This window comes from Topomyia yanbarensis, chromosome 2 (genome assembly GCF_030247195.1).
Source record: "Topomyia yanbarensis strain Yona2022 chromosome 2, ASM3024719v1, whole genome shotgun sequence".
NCBI classification, from domain to species: Eukaryota; Metazoa; Arthropoda; class Insecta; order Diptera; family Culicidae; genus Topomyia; species Topomyia yanbarensis.
The window spans coordinates 1,570,293-1,586,649 of record NC_080671.1 but is presented as its reverse complement, the minus strand read 5'-3'; the positions used below and the strand labels follow the sequence as shown (position 1 = coordinate 1,586,649).

Genomic DNA, 16,357 nt, shown 5'->3' with positions numbered 1-16,357 from the left:
ACAATATCAATTCCCATCAAAAAATATTTATAATGAAGCGATTGTGTTTGTTGAACGACGATCTCCTTTACAATTATTCTATAATGCTTTAAACTCAAAAGATGTCCAAAAACCGAAGAAAGTGTCGACAACGACTGCTGCACCTAACGAAAAAGAATTTAAGCACGCCTCGGATGACTTGGGTAAGAAGTCACGCTAGCCTAACGTTTCACTTGTTACTTTAGGTGCTTTTAGCTCACGCTTGGTATCGGTTAGCATACCGGAAACAAACACCACCCCCCAATACATTACACATACTCCAACTATTGAGAATATTTGCATGAAATCACGAACACAACAAATTTTTGCTTCATCAAAATTTAACCTTTCAGATCACATCAACATAATCATCACTACATTTACCATTGGCTTGTTTCATTTTTCCCCGTTTGTTTGCAGACGTTCTAAGTTATCACAATATTTTGTTTCCAACCGATTCGTCTGGCTCTACATTTTTCCCTCCTGTTTTTCGACCAACAGGTATTTATTTTCACTTTTAAGTCACTTCAAATAACTAAAACACATTCCAGCACACTCTCATCAAGCTCAAACTAAGTGCATGTCGTGCTTTTGCTGTTGCTTTACACCAACTTTCTCGCATAAATATGACTAACAATGATCCTCTACGCACAGGTCCGAAACCGGGTCAACCGCGCAACGTATCCGTGCTGGAGATCCCGAACGGGTTCCTCATCTCGTGGCAGGTTCCACTCGAGCGAGCCCATCTGGTGCAGTTCTACACGATCAAGTACCGCACGGATGCCCAGTGGAAAACGCTAAACCGCGGTCAGATCCGACCGGAGGAGACGTCCTACCTGGTGAAGAATCTGGTCGGTGGACGTACCTACTACTTCCGGGTGCTAGCGAACTCGCTCAAGAGTTACGAATCTAGTGATGAGATAAAATTCCCGGTTCCGGCCCGGGTTAAGCACAAAGCCATCACGGCCGGTGTCGTCGGCGGGATACTGTTCTTCATCGTGGCCATCATACTGTCGATCTGTGCCGTCAAGATCTGCAACAAGCGTAAACGTAGAAAACAAGAAAAAGGTGAGCGCGTTGAAGCCCGAAGTCCACAGCGGGGCCGTAGTCAGGGTGTATACTTTCACTATTCGCGATGGCAGCGGGTTAACACGATCGGTTTTTCATCACTAACATACAGTTTTGAGTTGGTTTGTTCGTAGTTTAGTTTAATCACGGTTTTTTAACTCATATAGTATAATGGTTTGTAGAATTATACATTTGTCTCTGACATGAATGAGATTTTTTTCAGTTAGTATGTTAGCATTATTGCAATTCGAGCTCTCGCTGATAATAATAATTAGGACACATTTTTATTAAGAACACAACAATATGCCAAATTCTTCTAATGTTATAAAGCAAAGCAGCGAATCTTGATCTTCTATTTCGACAAACTTTGCAACCGATGCTTAGTGTACAGGACAATTTCAGGACTATGATCCCATTGGCCAATAAGCATACTTTCTGAGGGATGTTCGAACATACAAGAGGCTTTTGAGACCAGCGCCTTACCCTTCTGTTTCATCAGAATTTGTAGCCGATTTTTGCAGGGCTATTGCTACGACTATACTTCCTTTTGGAATCTTTTCTGGTTGGTACTCGAAAGCCAATAAGCCAATAACTCTTTTTAATGACGTTCTCTTATAATTACAAAGGCCTCTTCTTTAGGAATATCTAGTTAAATCATCTCAGGTTATTGGTTATATGTTTCTGAACTATCATTCAGGATTGTAAATAATTGAACATTAAACTTCGTGTCGCATTGCTTTGTTTTCGAAGATCTGTAATACGCTGTTTCTTGGAACTTACGAACAAAATTGATGCGCACAAGTAAAAATGAGGAACCATAAACCTATTGATCGTACAACGAACGCCAAGCTCGCTAGCTGTTTACTGAAATGTTTAGCTCACGTGCCCATTAAAACTCAAGTTTTAGTCCAATATTGTGTAATACATATGTAGGCCTAAGATATTTCTCTCCATCTATTCTCAACTGTTACAGTACTTTCATTTCTCGGTCGCGTAGTTGAAAATTTTTCTGGAAGATGTTTAAATATAAGGCCATGATTCGAGATATGATTGAGCAAATGATGGCGCACGCGATATTTTTCAAATTCACAAATCTGATTTCAAAAATTCAATTTTGCTATTATAAGTACTTATAGTACTAGACTCTGAAGTCTGGACTCTAAACTGTGGAATCTGCAATCTGGACTCTGGATTCTGGACTGTTGGCTCTCCCCTCGGGTCTCTGGATTCTGGTCTGGGCTCTGGGCTCTAAACTCGGGACACTGGGCTCAGTATTTTGGGTTGAGGACTATGGTCTCTGTACTTTGAACTCTGGTCTCAGGATTTTCGCTTATGGACTCTGAGCTCTAGATTCTGGACTTTGAACTCTAGATGCTGCAATCTTCACGCTGTGTTCTGGACTCTGGACTCTCGCTTCGAGATTCTGTGTTATGGATTTTGGATTCTGGCCTCTGGATTCTGGGCTCTGTGCTCTGGAGTCTGAACTCTTGTCTCAGTATTTTGGGTGTGGTCTGGTGTGGTTCTGGTCCCAGAGCTCTGGACTCTGGTCACAGTAATTTAGGTTCAGGACTCTGGGTCCAGGATTCTCGGCTCTGTTCTCTGCACTCTGAACTCTGGACTCTGCATTTTTAACTCTGTATTCTGAGCTTAGTCTCGAGATTCTGTGCTATAGACTCTGCTGGACTGAAGACTATGATCTCTGAGCTATGGGCTCTGGGTCTTGATTCTGGACTTCGGAATCTGAACTGTGGACTCTGGATTCTAAACTCTGGACTATGCACTCTGCACTCGGGACTATGGATTCTGGACTCCGGACTCTAGGCTCTCTCCTCGGGACTCTGGGTTCTGGTCGCTGGGCTATGGAGTCTAAACTCTGGATTATAGAATCTGAACTCTGGATTCTGGACTCTAAACTTTGGTCTCACTAATTTGGAGGCTCTGGGGTCTGGATTATGTGCTGAGTATTTTGAGATAAGAACTCTAGACTCAGGTTTCTGGTCTCTGGGCTCTGGACTCTAGGTTTTGGACTGTGGCATTTGAACTCTGAATTCTGAGCTCTGAACTCTGTGCTCTCGACTCTGAACTCTGCACACTGACTTCATCATGTTTGACTGCTGATTATCTAATATGTGTTGCTTAGGAAGTGGTGAGTAGGAATTCATACCAATCCGACCCATATTAAAACCTCAACAACATGATAGCCATCATTGCCGGCCGCCCCCATCTCCATCGCTCACGGGGAAGGATAAAGGATAAGGTAGACGGAAAGTGTTGCTGCTCCACCTACTTAACGGAAGGTAGACGACTCATCAGGCTCTTCCATAGGTGTCGCGGAGTTGATCGTTTGGAAGGGTATAAGGTCTAGGATTCGCTCCAAACAAGCGATGCGACCTGTAAAGCATGGTTTATTAGGTAATAGTTTAGTTCGTTTTCGAGTACACGATCACTCGAAAAAGAAAATATCTTATTTAATTCTTGGTTCTTTTTAAACTCTGGGTAGCTGGCTACCGCGAGTATCCTGTTTTCTAAACAAACTGAACTCCACATAGCCGACCATGGGAGTATTGATTAGGAAAGCTAATCTTATCTGCGTAATGGGCCGGATCACTATTTATTGCGACAGTATTCAAAGAAAATTCGCTAATCCTTTTCTATGATATATTTATTGGGTAGAAAATTACCTAGTGACACGTTGACAAAACTCAAAATTAGATTCATAAAGAAGACGCCACGATTTTTCAGTTCGTATTGACCCTTGATCATCGATACTATTCAAATTGAAGTTTTATTGGGGCTAATTTCCGAACAACTATTTATTGAGAAAAAATATTAATCAAAGGTTGTATACAAACCGAACTTGCAAAAGAAAACCAAGAAATAATTTTGAGCTGCCCAAAATAACCATTAATTATACCGAAAGATTCACTCTGCAAGACGGATACACTAGAAGTTTCACGCGCGCGTCGTTTGTCCCCCTTCCCTGTTATCATACGACCACAGATCCTAGACGATCTTCACTAATGTCACTCCCGCTCGAAACGAAACTGAGACAGGCTTCAATCCGTCAACCTGTCGAAGTGAACGAATTGACAGCGGTTGGGGACAGAACCCGACCCAGTCCCGAGTTTAAGCAAAAATGGCAAAAGGAGGCCTGTACCCCGGTTGGCACCGCGGGGAGGTCAGGGATAGGAGTTTTGTATCAGAGGTGAATGGCGACATAGATTGGCCTCATGTTGCACGATAATACAGCTTTGCTAACCACTGCGCTCTCGATTCTGAACTCTGCATTCTGAACTCCGGACTCTAGACTGTGAGCTCTATCTTCGGAACTGTGGGTTCTGATCGCTGCGCTATGGACTGTGGACTCTGAATTTTCGACACTGTACTCTGAATTCTGGACGCTAGACTCGTCTCAGTATTTTGGGTTATGGACTCGCGACTTTGGATTCTGGTCTCTCTCCTCGGAACTGTGGACACAGGGCTATGGAATCTGGGGTCTGGATTCTCTTCTCCGTTTTAGTCTCTGGGCTATGGACCCTGAATAAAAATACACTGAAAAAATTCAGTTTGGACAAGGACAAATTTTTATCAAATAGCTTTTTTTCGGTGCTGGGTCATTAGGCCGAATGTAGTTCGGCCGAATGCCGTTAGGCCGATTCCCATTAGGCCGAAAGGGTCATTAGGCCGAAGGTCTTTTGGCCGAATGGGTCATTATATCGAATGAGTCATAAGGCCGAATGGGTTATTAGGCCGAATGGGTCATTAGGACGAATGGACCAAAGAGAATGATGAATATGTATAGCGGTTGTAACTGAAAACATTCAATGAAGGGGGATTTTTTTACGATTTTTAAAACTTACAATAATAATGTTTAGAAAATTTACAACACCTCTCAAGTAACAATTGAAGTTTTATAGCATGCTACAAGTGCAATCTAGGTTTCATGAGTGTAAAACTACCATAAAACACAAAACATAATCTCGAACGACAGTCGACAGCAATAAAACTATCGAGCAAATGCGTTCGACTCGAGTCGCTTTCGAGTTCGATTGTTATGGTTCCATAATGCCAACACTTCTCGATAATCTAGTACTTCTTCGAGCTAACTCGATCGAAAATTTACTTTCGAGCTCGGTTCGAAATACATAATGCGAAACAAGGTCAAGTTCATAGAATTTTGATCGAATCGAGATGAGTAATGCCACCCCTGTTTTGTTGTTCTTGGTAATTGACTACATTGGAATATATAGCGCAAAAAAATCAGAAAGTACATAGGAAGACAGCGCTGCGGAGACTAACTAGATAACGATTAGAGATTAATCAAGACAGCCAACGAAGAAGTACTCCAAATTCCATAGTACATCGTATACTAGATCTTTTGAAGTAAAGAAAAATGAACGGTTCCTTCAGATTTGGCGACCTTGGCAAACAAATTTGATGATCGAACTTTCCATCAGGCTCGTAAAGTTGGTAGCAATTGTTTATTGTTCGGTGCTAAGTTCGTTTCCAGGATCGTTGCTACATGCATCTGTTATTTTTTACGAGCAAAAATGTGCAAAGATTTTTAAATCATGCAACTCCAGCGATATTGGGAGAAACTAGCTCGTTAAATGGACTAGGAAAATCATCAGAAGATTGGTGAAGCGTGAGAGAATGAAGTACTTAAAGGGAGGTTCCACTTGTACTCGTAAAGAAATTTTATGACGAGATTTTTTGAGGCGCTTGCTAACATTAAACTGTTAACGAATATGCGTCGTTGTGCCAGAGAGGCCTTATGACGCACTAGGGGTACGTTGTAAAAATCGGAAACAATTTGGGTTGAAACTTTATTTTTCGGATGTTATGACACACACTCAATTTTTGATCTTATGACATACGGCTTGCGGATCCTAATGTTCCGGATGATACATGCAATGCTAATTAATACGTATTGGTATCCGTAATCAGCAAATTTAAAAAAATGTTTCTAAATAAAATACATATAAACAAACCTATCACAACCGATGTTAAGGAATATACAATACTCTTCAAAGAAAAGCAAAGCACCTTTGATTATCAACGCGTTTTTTGTTTGACATTTCGAGGGACTCTCTAGTACAACATGAGTTAGTAACTTTTGAGCCATGGGAAACTCGTGAGCCCGTCATCTCAATTAGTCTCTTTAAGGCAGCAGTAGGGTTTTAGCCCATCATAAATCCGGGTTGTGTTTAAATCGCTACTACACTTTCTTCTCTTGATTAAATTTGTGGAGCATATGTACGTTTACTGAAGAAAGATCATACCTATCTAGGCTACAAATTTTTTCGTTCGAGAATTCAGCTAATTCTGCAAGGTAGCATTTGTTAAAAATCCGTCGTAGTTTTCAATTTCCAAACCTTCGTAGCTCATTTTTGTGTGTGTTTGATCGGTTTGCTCATTCGTTTGACAGGGAACGACTGAGCAACTGAAATCGATCAAAGCAAACACAATTGGAAAAAGCAATTTGTTTACTCTTGAATTTGGAAAATTTTTAAAAAATAGGATCATGAAAATTTTGGATAACGATTACTAGAACTTGTTGTCTCACTTTTGGAATCCCTTAAATCTCGAGTGCCTGTTGCGGTTGAGGATGACTAAAGTTTAGGTATGCATATATTTTGACGTTGTCCAAGTACCCGAATAATACCGTTTAGTTTTAGATTTCATGTAGTACTAATCAATTCCGATAGCTACAATAGCTTAGTTTTATTTCCAGCTGTGATATCAAACAACGGACTACGAATGGTCAAAAACACATTCATAAATGACAGAAGAGTTGTGGTAAATTTCATAACACAATATGATCTGTACTTATACGGATTTATTTTTCAGCTGTAGCTTTTATTACCTGATAAATGATGACTGCTGGACTATTTTGCTAACTATAACAATGCAACGGAATCTGTTATGTACTGGATAACGCCACCTTTAGATAAAATTTCTTTTTAAAATACTACCCAAAAGCCCTGTCATCAATTAACTTCGAGCCTACATCAACGACATTTTTACAAATTGAATGTTGTATTGACAAAATTATAGCATGAATCGTTCTCACTACATTGCACATGAATAATCCACCCTACGTATTGTGTATTACAACGGATTGTTTCAGAGCGAATGTAATTTGAAATTGACTAAATTGTACAACATCAGCAAAATCATACGGGACTTAGTTTTGATCGCAGTTCGTTGTAATACTGAAATTATTGCCCAAACCACATTTGGTTGGGCCAACTAATTAGCAACGATCATCAGCAATATTTTAAATTTTACCAATTATTTCCTACAACCAGTTAAATCCGTTAATAATTGTCTTCTGTTGTTGATACAAAACTGTAAGAAAGGTCAAGTATGATAGAACATCCAAAGTTGGATTTATAGATAAAATAGTATTTTCATATTCAATTCTCTAGTTCCCATCATCATTTATGTAAGCACAGTTAATAATATGAAATTTGAGTTACAATTAGTAATACTAGTCTGTTATAATCGAAGTTTTCCGGTAATGGAAAAGTACCTTAAAAACTAAAAGAGAATGAACTTTTTTTCAGCAATTGAATAAAAAATCATACCGAGTTTAGCAAACTAATTGTGTTATATGTTACTATGCAAACTAATTGTGTTATAGTTTGTGCAATTGCACTACAGTGTTCTAGAATTTGCAGTGTACATCATTGAGTTGATATTATTTGATTTGACATTATAGAATTTCAAAAAAATCATATTCCGTAATTCTCAGAGTCGGTCAAAAATAGCCACACCTATATGCTAAAAGTTGTTGAAAATTTTACTGTTCATTATGACTTAACGAACTTGAATGGTTTTTTGTGATAAACTATCGGTTCTTTTCGAACTTTCTTTTAGAACCTAACCTGGTGTAAATAAACATATTTTGTTTATATTTTAATATTTGGAAACTTTCTGAAAGTGATGAATTGATTTCATGCTCTTCTGAGTTCCAATTAGTACACGTAAAGGTCAGCATAACCACGTACACGGTACACAGAAAGATGTAACCAATTTATAAGTTTTATGCTAATAATATCGAATTCGAAAGTTGTGGGTGAATGAAGATCGGCGAGTCTAGTGAGGCATTCAAACTAGGCTCGATGGAACTATCCAAGTCAGTTTTGGATTTCACATACATTTGAAGCAACATCAGATGTTGCTTCAAGCTGTTCTCAGCTCCTATTCGGCAGTTTTAAAGCCGCCACCCGCGTTGCGGCTTGGTAAGGCCAAAGTGGTGTCGAATGGAGGGGGTCCACTTAAGGTTGTCTGACGTATTCTTGATGGTCACACCATTTGCATTTCTGCATTAGGATCGACGGAATGCCTTAGTTGATTATAGGATTAGGGAATATTTAAAAAATATATCTTACGACTTTTTCGCTTCAGATAGTTGATATTCGAGCGTCTCATATACAAGTTCCGACGGAAATTGAGGATTCGATGAAAGAGGTCTCTTCTATGAGACGGTCGACCAACAGCGTCGAAATACCGGAAGAGACGAGCAGCGGTAAGCGAGTTTTACAAGAGGGAATCAGACACTTACTACCATTGAAATGAAATCTGTAAGTAGCACTAACAAACATCTAATTTCAGGAGCTGTACGAGATCGCTGAAGACCTTGGACTGACATGAATTATTACCGGAGCTATGGGATCAACTGAAATAGTTTTTTTTTATGATAAATAGCTTACGGTTCATTATAATAAACAGAATTATGATTGACCAAGTAAGAAAGTGATGGTTATTTGAAAAACTTTTTGTGGCATCGAGGTAGTTTTGTTAATAGGATGCATCAAACAAGATAGGGGAGCAACACTTTAGAGAAGGGACACGGTAGTGTTTTCAAATAATCTAAAGACTTTTTCATTGCATATACCAATGATCTCAAACAATTCATTTGAAAATAGTTGGGGAGCTGATTCGCGACCACCGTTCATGATGATGATTGTTAAATTTAGTATGAAATAGACCCGAACAATAACGAGCATCTATACCGACCAAAATTATTTTGATATGTAACCATGGACTATAGCGAAATCTAGTTTGAACAAATGTATCAGTTGCTATGCTTCTATACTGTTGTTACAAAATCGAAAACGTAATATTCTCGATTGATGCTAGCAGAAACTAAGAGTGCTCGCTTTACCAACCGAGCGAACATAGCCTCGGATCGATGTGACGAAGTTCCGCTGGTCATATGTTTGAAAAATCTTAATCACTAGCGAATTCACAAGCACGCTACCTGTTGCCACAGGATTAAAACTCACATTAGCTTCTATCGAATAACATGCTGACAGTGTCAATCGCCACTTCATATTCCAGGTTATTTATCTCGACATCTCATGCTAATTTCGTTTTTACATCTGAGTAAGAGTGGATTGACTATTTCGAGCGAACTAACACTGGTCCCGATTCGTAAACTTAGCGTTAGTACGGACCTTTCGATCAGCTAGGTAAAACAGAATAATGGGAAGGCTCACCACGCTCAACACATCGCTCACACCTAAATACACCATAAAACGTAAAATATTTTCATGGTACTGCATTTTGGCGACAATCTTTTTTCCCTGCTCAACGAGTTTTTGAAATGGTTGATCATGAGAGAACTCACGACAGAATTTGATGCAATCGAAAATGCAGTCGTCTAGACTCATACTGGTTGGCTAGTTTCCGTATTTTTCTGCTGAGAAATCGAGCTTTCTCCGAAACATTATCTGGTGGTCCGGCAAATGTATGTCCAGATGGAATACCCATGTATTGATTCTTCCAAACAATTCACAAACCTAAAAGGAATACATTTAAAATAAAATTGTATGATTTGCCTACAAATCGAAAGTTTGTTTCCATATTTCGCCATCGCTTGCGGTATCCAAGGTGAAATAAAAAAAACAAACTCCCATTTTGAATCGAGCGGTGGGTACTTCGACGGAAATAGATCAGTTAATAAATTGAGCAACTTTAAAAAACTCGAGGGGCCAAATCCCTCCTGCCGCCTTAACAATGCTTTTAATCAAAGGACATTCAGCGCAATGGTACATACGGTCTAATGAGCCATTCAGCCTAATGACCCATTCGGCCTAATAACCCATTCGGCTTAATGGCCCATTCGGCCTAATGGCGTTCTGCCTTGCAGCATCCGGCCTAGCGGCTTTCGGCCTAATGGCCCGACACCCTTTTTTCCCTTGAAAGTGCCCAACTTTAATTTTTGACCGAAGGTAGGGAACATAATTACCTATCTTGGAATAAAATTTCATCCAAATCAAAGATAGTTTTTTTTGTAAATCGACTTTAAATTTTTAAAATCGATTTTTTTCAGCGTAGGAGTAAATTTTTTCAACATTTTTATTCAAAAATTTGACTAATTTTCTGAAAATCACGCCTACAACATTTTTTGTGGGATTTGTCATTTTTAGACTATAGCCATTTGAGAAAAATTTATAAAAAAAGTTTGACTCTTTTCAAAGGACAGTCTAAATCATTTTTGGAAAAATAATAGGAATAAACACACTTTTTGACCAGTTTTTGAATAATTTACTACTTGTTCAAAAGGCCATTTAATAGTTTTCATAACGCTGTATAGATGATTAAAATCGGTTAGAAACTACCAGAGTTATAGCAATATAAAGAAAAAAGGGAATTTTGACGTATTTTAAAGACTTGTTTATATAAAATGAAACATCACATATTAAAATAGACGAAACACTAATATTTTTTTATGAATGATTTAAGAATAAAACTATCTAATTTAATTATAAATTCAATAAAAATTAGGCATATTAGAGTGATTTCAGTTCTGGGGTACGAATGTACGAGAAATTTCCAAGGACAAGCGCCCCTGTTTTATATTCTGAAATGAAATTGCTTTGGAGACAAAAGCACACATAGAAATAGTTATTATATCGTTTTTAATGTATTCTAAAGGGTCCAACATCAAATTGCATCACTGAAAAACGCCTTTGAAAACCTATAAGGTATTTTCTCTTAAAAATTTGGTAGAATTAGTTTGAAGTGTATTGTATACGCTGTATTTTTATCGCTCAGTTTTGAGTTGAAAAGCAACGCCGCGAAATAATTTTGCGCAAGCACCTGGAAATTCCTCATTGGAAAACAACTCGGAATCGTGCAGTCAACGGTGTGATTAAACATTCTACCACACTCTGATATCCGGTCATAATGGATGTTCTATTAGAGATCAGGATTCCTAGCGTGCAGTGAAAGTGTTAAAGCGGACTTCCAATGCTTCGATTAGGGATGTTACCAAAAAGTTGAATCTTTCCCAGTCTTTCGTTCAGCGAGTCAAGGACCGGGAGGGACTGAATATGTGCAAAGTGCAGAATGCTCCATATACCAGTCTTCCCAAATGAACATCGAACACCATGTTCGCTCTAGTTCTGTGATCATCCTACACCATCATTTCGTGTGCAAATTCGCACGCGCTAATGCGTACCAAAACACGAGCACATGTTCGTCTGCACAACCGAACCCCATGTACGTACGCGGTGTTCGTGCACACAGGTTATTGATACTAGTTTTCTTTCTCTTTTTCTCGTACACACAGGTTATTGATACTAGTTCTCTTCTAAGTTTGTACATCGTTCGCTTGGGTTCGGTGTTCGATGCAAACCTGTACACAGAGGCAAAGCATGTTTGAGGTTGAGCGCGTGCACGAAATTTTGTACACGGGTGCAAACTTGTCGATGTTCATGAGAAGATTGCCATATACCCGATCTTCTTGGACAAATCAACCTCTAGGCTCCAACTCGAGGTTTTCGTCCTCGGACATTGCTTCCAGGAGTTTGTCGAGCACTTCGATTTCGATACCAGTTAATCACAATTTCGTCACCGTTTGCCGTTAGGTTAATTATTTTTAGTTCAGTTCATTAAAACAAATACAAATAAATACATGATTTGGCATGCGATCTGCTCAAGTGGCAAACGGTGTGCGCCGTTTGTGACTACCGGGACTGTAAAAAAGGAGATCTATCTCAAAAAGTGTCTACAGAAACGTCTGCTTCTTCTGTTGGAGCAACATGAAGACCCAACGATCTTCTGGCCGGATCTAGCTTAGTGCCAATAATCAAATATTGTCCTGGAGCGGTACGAAGCTAACGGGGTTACTTTCGTACCCAAGGACATGAACCCCTCCTCCCCCCCAACTCACCGGAACTAAGGCCCATAGAAAAATACTGGGCAATTATGAAGCAGGCACTACGGAGGCATCCCAAGGAGGTCAAATCTGAGTTCCTAATGTCATTTTCCATTGAGAACCAGAAACTAACCCAGGTTGGTTGCTTCAAACAAACAAACTTTTTTACTTTTAACTGAGTTGGGTTCTCGCAAAACAGCGATGGTGTGAGCGAAACCGAAATATTTTTCAGGTTAGAACCCAACCCGGCTTTCAGTTCAGTGGCGCATAACCTAGGTGCGAAACTGGCTTCAAACAAACGGTTTGACAGCAGTTAGGTCCGAAACTGAGTTAGTTTCTGCCTCAAGCGAAAACGACATAAGTTAATGTCACACCTATTTCTTAGCGAATTCTTGCTCGATTTTTATAAACTTAATTTCAAATTATTGACATAGTACTCCCATTAACTGCTAATGAATTTTATTCAACTTTTTGTTCCGCAGTTACAGGTTGCTTGCTGCCGTTACTAAAAATATTTTTGATTTGCACATCTTACGTATCGAAACCACAGATTATCAGGGTAGATAAACCCTTATTCATACTACTAGGATGTCACACTATTTCGTTTGTAACTTGACTAGCTGTCACTGGATTGCGCTTAAACCGGTTTCAACATCTTTGCTTCGTTTCTAAGAAGTAGTACAATGAAAAATCGGACCTGAACAATACAAAAGACTCGCGTTTGAGCGCTGTGAAAAGTTGAGGACAACGCACCCTTGTTCACCCTACCATTTAGGGTAATGCATTGAACAGAGATAGCAGACACTACTCTAACTAATGTGTTCAAATGGATAAGGGGGAATAGAGCTGTCAAGATGAATTAGAGAACTGTTATTCTGTCTGGTTTGATTTGGTAATGAGTATTAATTTTGATGAATATTTGTATCACCGGCAGTAGAAAGAGCCGGTAAGGGATTAGCCATTTCGGGAAAGTGAGGTTCAAGCTCTAATTTTAATTTTCTGATTTTCCGTGTGTTGATGTATCAATTGGTATGCTGAATAGCCATGAGTTTAACACTAACTTGGTTGTGCCAATTTTCTTTGTTTAACATTTAAAACTTCTTAGAGTTCTGGTTTTACAATTTCAAATTATTTTTTTTTTTATATTTTGAAACTAGTAGGTAGTTGTTAACCTTAACTTAAACTTGGAATACTGTACTGCGCAAAGCGGAAAATTTTAAAGCAGAGCTTACCGTCCCAGCAGCAGTTTAAGCGGGTGTTTTTTTCGATTAAAATTCAAGTCATGTCTTAAAGGGCGAACACGAAATTATTGCGACACATTCAACAGGGCATAACTTTTTTACCATTGGGTAAAAATCAACCAAATTTTGCACACTTTCTCATTGATGTGTATTCTTTACATGCTACTACTCGAAGTCGTGTTTTTCGATTCAACGAAAATGGAGGTGAACCAACGCGAGTCGATAGAACAAATTCTTTCCAAACACCTGGAATTTCCTGACCTGTCGCACCGGCAGTTGGGAAAAATGTTGAACATTCACCATTCAACCGTCTCCAGAGTGTTGAAGCGGTTCCAGGAGCGGTTGAGGTTGGACCACGGCAAAGGAGTTGGAAGAAAACCGGGACCGGAGAACAAAAAGACGGAGGGAAAGGTGAAGCGGATGATTAAAGCAAATCCCAACGTCTCAAGCCGTGATTTGGCTAAAAAGATCGGCATGTCGCAGAGCTAAGTCCAGAATGCAAAGAAGAGAGCTGGACTACATACATACAAGGTACAGAACTTCCCAAACCGCGATGAGCGGCAACAATCGATGGCTAAAACTCGGGCACGGAAGCTCTACGAGAAGATGCTGACAAAATATGGCTGCTGTGTGATGGACGACTAAACGTATATAAAAGCCGATTTTAAGCAAATTCCGGGGTTGGAGTTTTTCACCGACAAGAGCAAGTTCTATGTGGACGACAAATTTAAGAAGAAGAAAATGTCGAAGTTCGCCTCCAAATATCTCATTTGGCAGGCCATCTGCTCTTGCGGACTGAGGAGTGAGCCTTTCGTGACAAAGGGCACAGTAAATTGCGTGATCTACAAATCAGAATGCCTCGAGAAGCGCCTTTTGCCGTTCTTGCAGCAGCACGACGAAGCTCCGCTATTTTGGCCAGATTTGGCATCATGCAATTCTGTCCATTTTGTTCCAAAGGACATGAATCCGCCAAACTGTCCGGAGCTGCGCCCGGTGGAGCAGTACTGGGCAATGATGAAGCGGGAACTTCGGAAGAGCAAGAAGACAGTCAAAGACGAGAAGGACATGTTAAGAAAATGGAAAAAAACTGAGAAATTGGTACCGGATGACACTGTAAAGACAATTTTACACTCAAGGCTCCATCGATTAACTTTTCTTTTGATTTTTGAAGTAAATATATGTATAAAACTACCCTAAAATTTTGGTTAAACATTATAAGAAAATTGGCATGATATTTTCGGTGTCGCAATAATTTCGTGTTCGCCCTTTAAGCGTTACTGGACATAAAATTGTTTTCCCAGTTTATCCAGTCAGAGTATCTGTCCTTCCCTATGTATTTAAAACACAGTTCTAGTCGCTTTTTAAATTATACAACAAATAGAACGGTTGTATATACCAATTTAAATTTTTAAATAAATCTGTTTGAAATAAAACAAACCGCTGTGCTGGAGATATAATTATGTCAGTCTGTGGTAATAAGACTATATAACATAAAACGCTGCAGAATTGGTTTAACAATACAATATGTACACTACAGAGTTATAACACGTTATAATATTTAGCAACAAGCAAAATGTCACCAAGATAGTATCAAAACCCATTTTAACTGGTAGTGCGAACGTTGCATAATAATGTAATTTATGAAATAATTTCATTTGTTCGACCACTAATCGATCAAGAAATACTTAATCTTAAGATTACCTGAGTTCATTAGTACATTATTGAAAATTGAAATGGAAAATGAAATTTCATATTTTATGGAGAATCTGTATATTTCCGTTGGCGGGCGTGGGCTTCTTCATCACAGTTCTCAACATGGAGCTTTTCTTTTGAATATATTTTCTGGACAGCCTATTTAGTCGAACACGGTGGCCAGGACAAAAACGATGACTTTAGGTTATTTCGCATAAGACGGAGCATCTTGCTGAGCATTTCTTATGTGGTACATGTATTGAAGTTAAAAATGGAGCAAAGGCTTACAGAAGTCGCCTTTATCCAGTTCAACCGCGTCACACATTTACTGCTGATAAAGTTTAACAAATTGTTCATTTTGGCATAACAACTTGAAACACGTGTTTATATGTGACAACGTTAAAATTGAGATCCACATATATATGGACGATGGCAAAAGCGAGATCAAGTCACATGATCTGCCACCACTTACTCTATTGTAGAGGACACAATGAGAAACTAGTTCACAACTATTGCAAAGGGTGTTGTTGTGGTGATATTGCGAGTAGTCTGACGCATTCCCTCCGTCTTTTTCCTTGCCTTTAGTCAATCGTTCCCTTTGCGCTTCGGGTGTTCAGGTTTTTTTTCATTTAGTTTATGATTCTTAAAATTACAATTGAAACTTAAGGCTGATCGTTTCAGAAACAATCGAAAAATTTACCATAGCTTTAGAAAGACCTTTTTCAACAATTGTACGCTTTGATTATATTTACCGCAAATTATCAATTACGTTGATTTCGCTCATTGTTTCATCATCATGATCATAAACTCGTATACCCAGGTAAGTTCATCCATGTGACCTGCACTTTGCTTCAAAAACAGTCCACAAAGGTAGACGAACGACAAAACACACAAAATCATGGGTATACGCCTTGATGAGTGCCGTCTCACTGATTCCACTCTTGTGAAACGAGCATTTTTTCATATCTTGTCCCGTCACGGTTTTGCTCGGCGTCTTCGACAAGCAACAACCGTGACGGGAAAGAATGGCTCGATATTACCGCCACCGTTAACGTGTAGAAATTATCCGATTACAGAACTCAACATGGTAACAGCACGGATCACGGATCGGAACGCCCTAAGCCAGCCGGTGCCTTTGAGGAGGTGAGTTTAATTGCTGAAGTCT

The 16,357-nt window shown here is 39.2% G+C and overlaps 1 protein-coding gene across 1 annotated transcript in view; it reads left to right on the top strand.

Annotated features, from left to right (window-relative positions):
• The window catches only part of LOC131682497 (protein turtle), a 208,086-nt gene that overhangs the window by 174,324 nt on the left and 17,405 nt on the right, over window positions 1–16,357 (top strand). Inside the window, exons 8-10 of the mRNA XM_058964010.1 lie at window positions 102–182; window positions 673–1,086; window positions 16,269–16,335. Coding sequence (XP_058819993.1) covers window positions 102–182; window positions 673–1,086; window positions 16,269–16,335 — 562 coding nt within the window. The remainder of the gene's footprint in view (window positions 1–101; window positions 183–672; window positions 1,087–16,268; window positions 16,336–16,357) is intronic.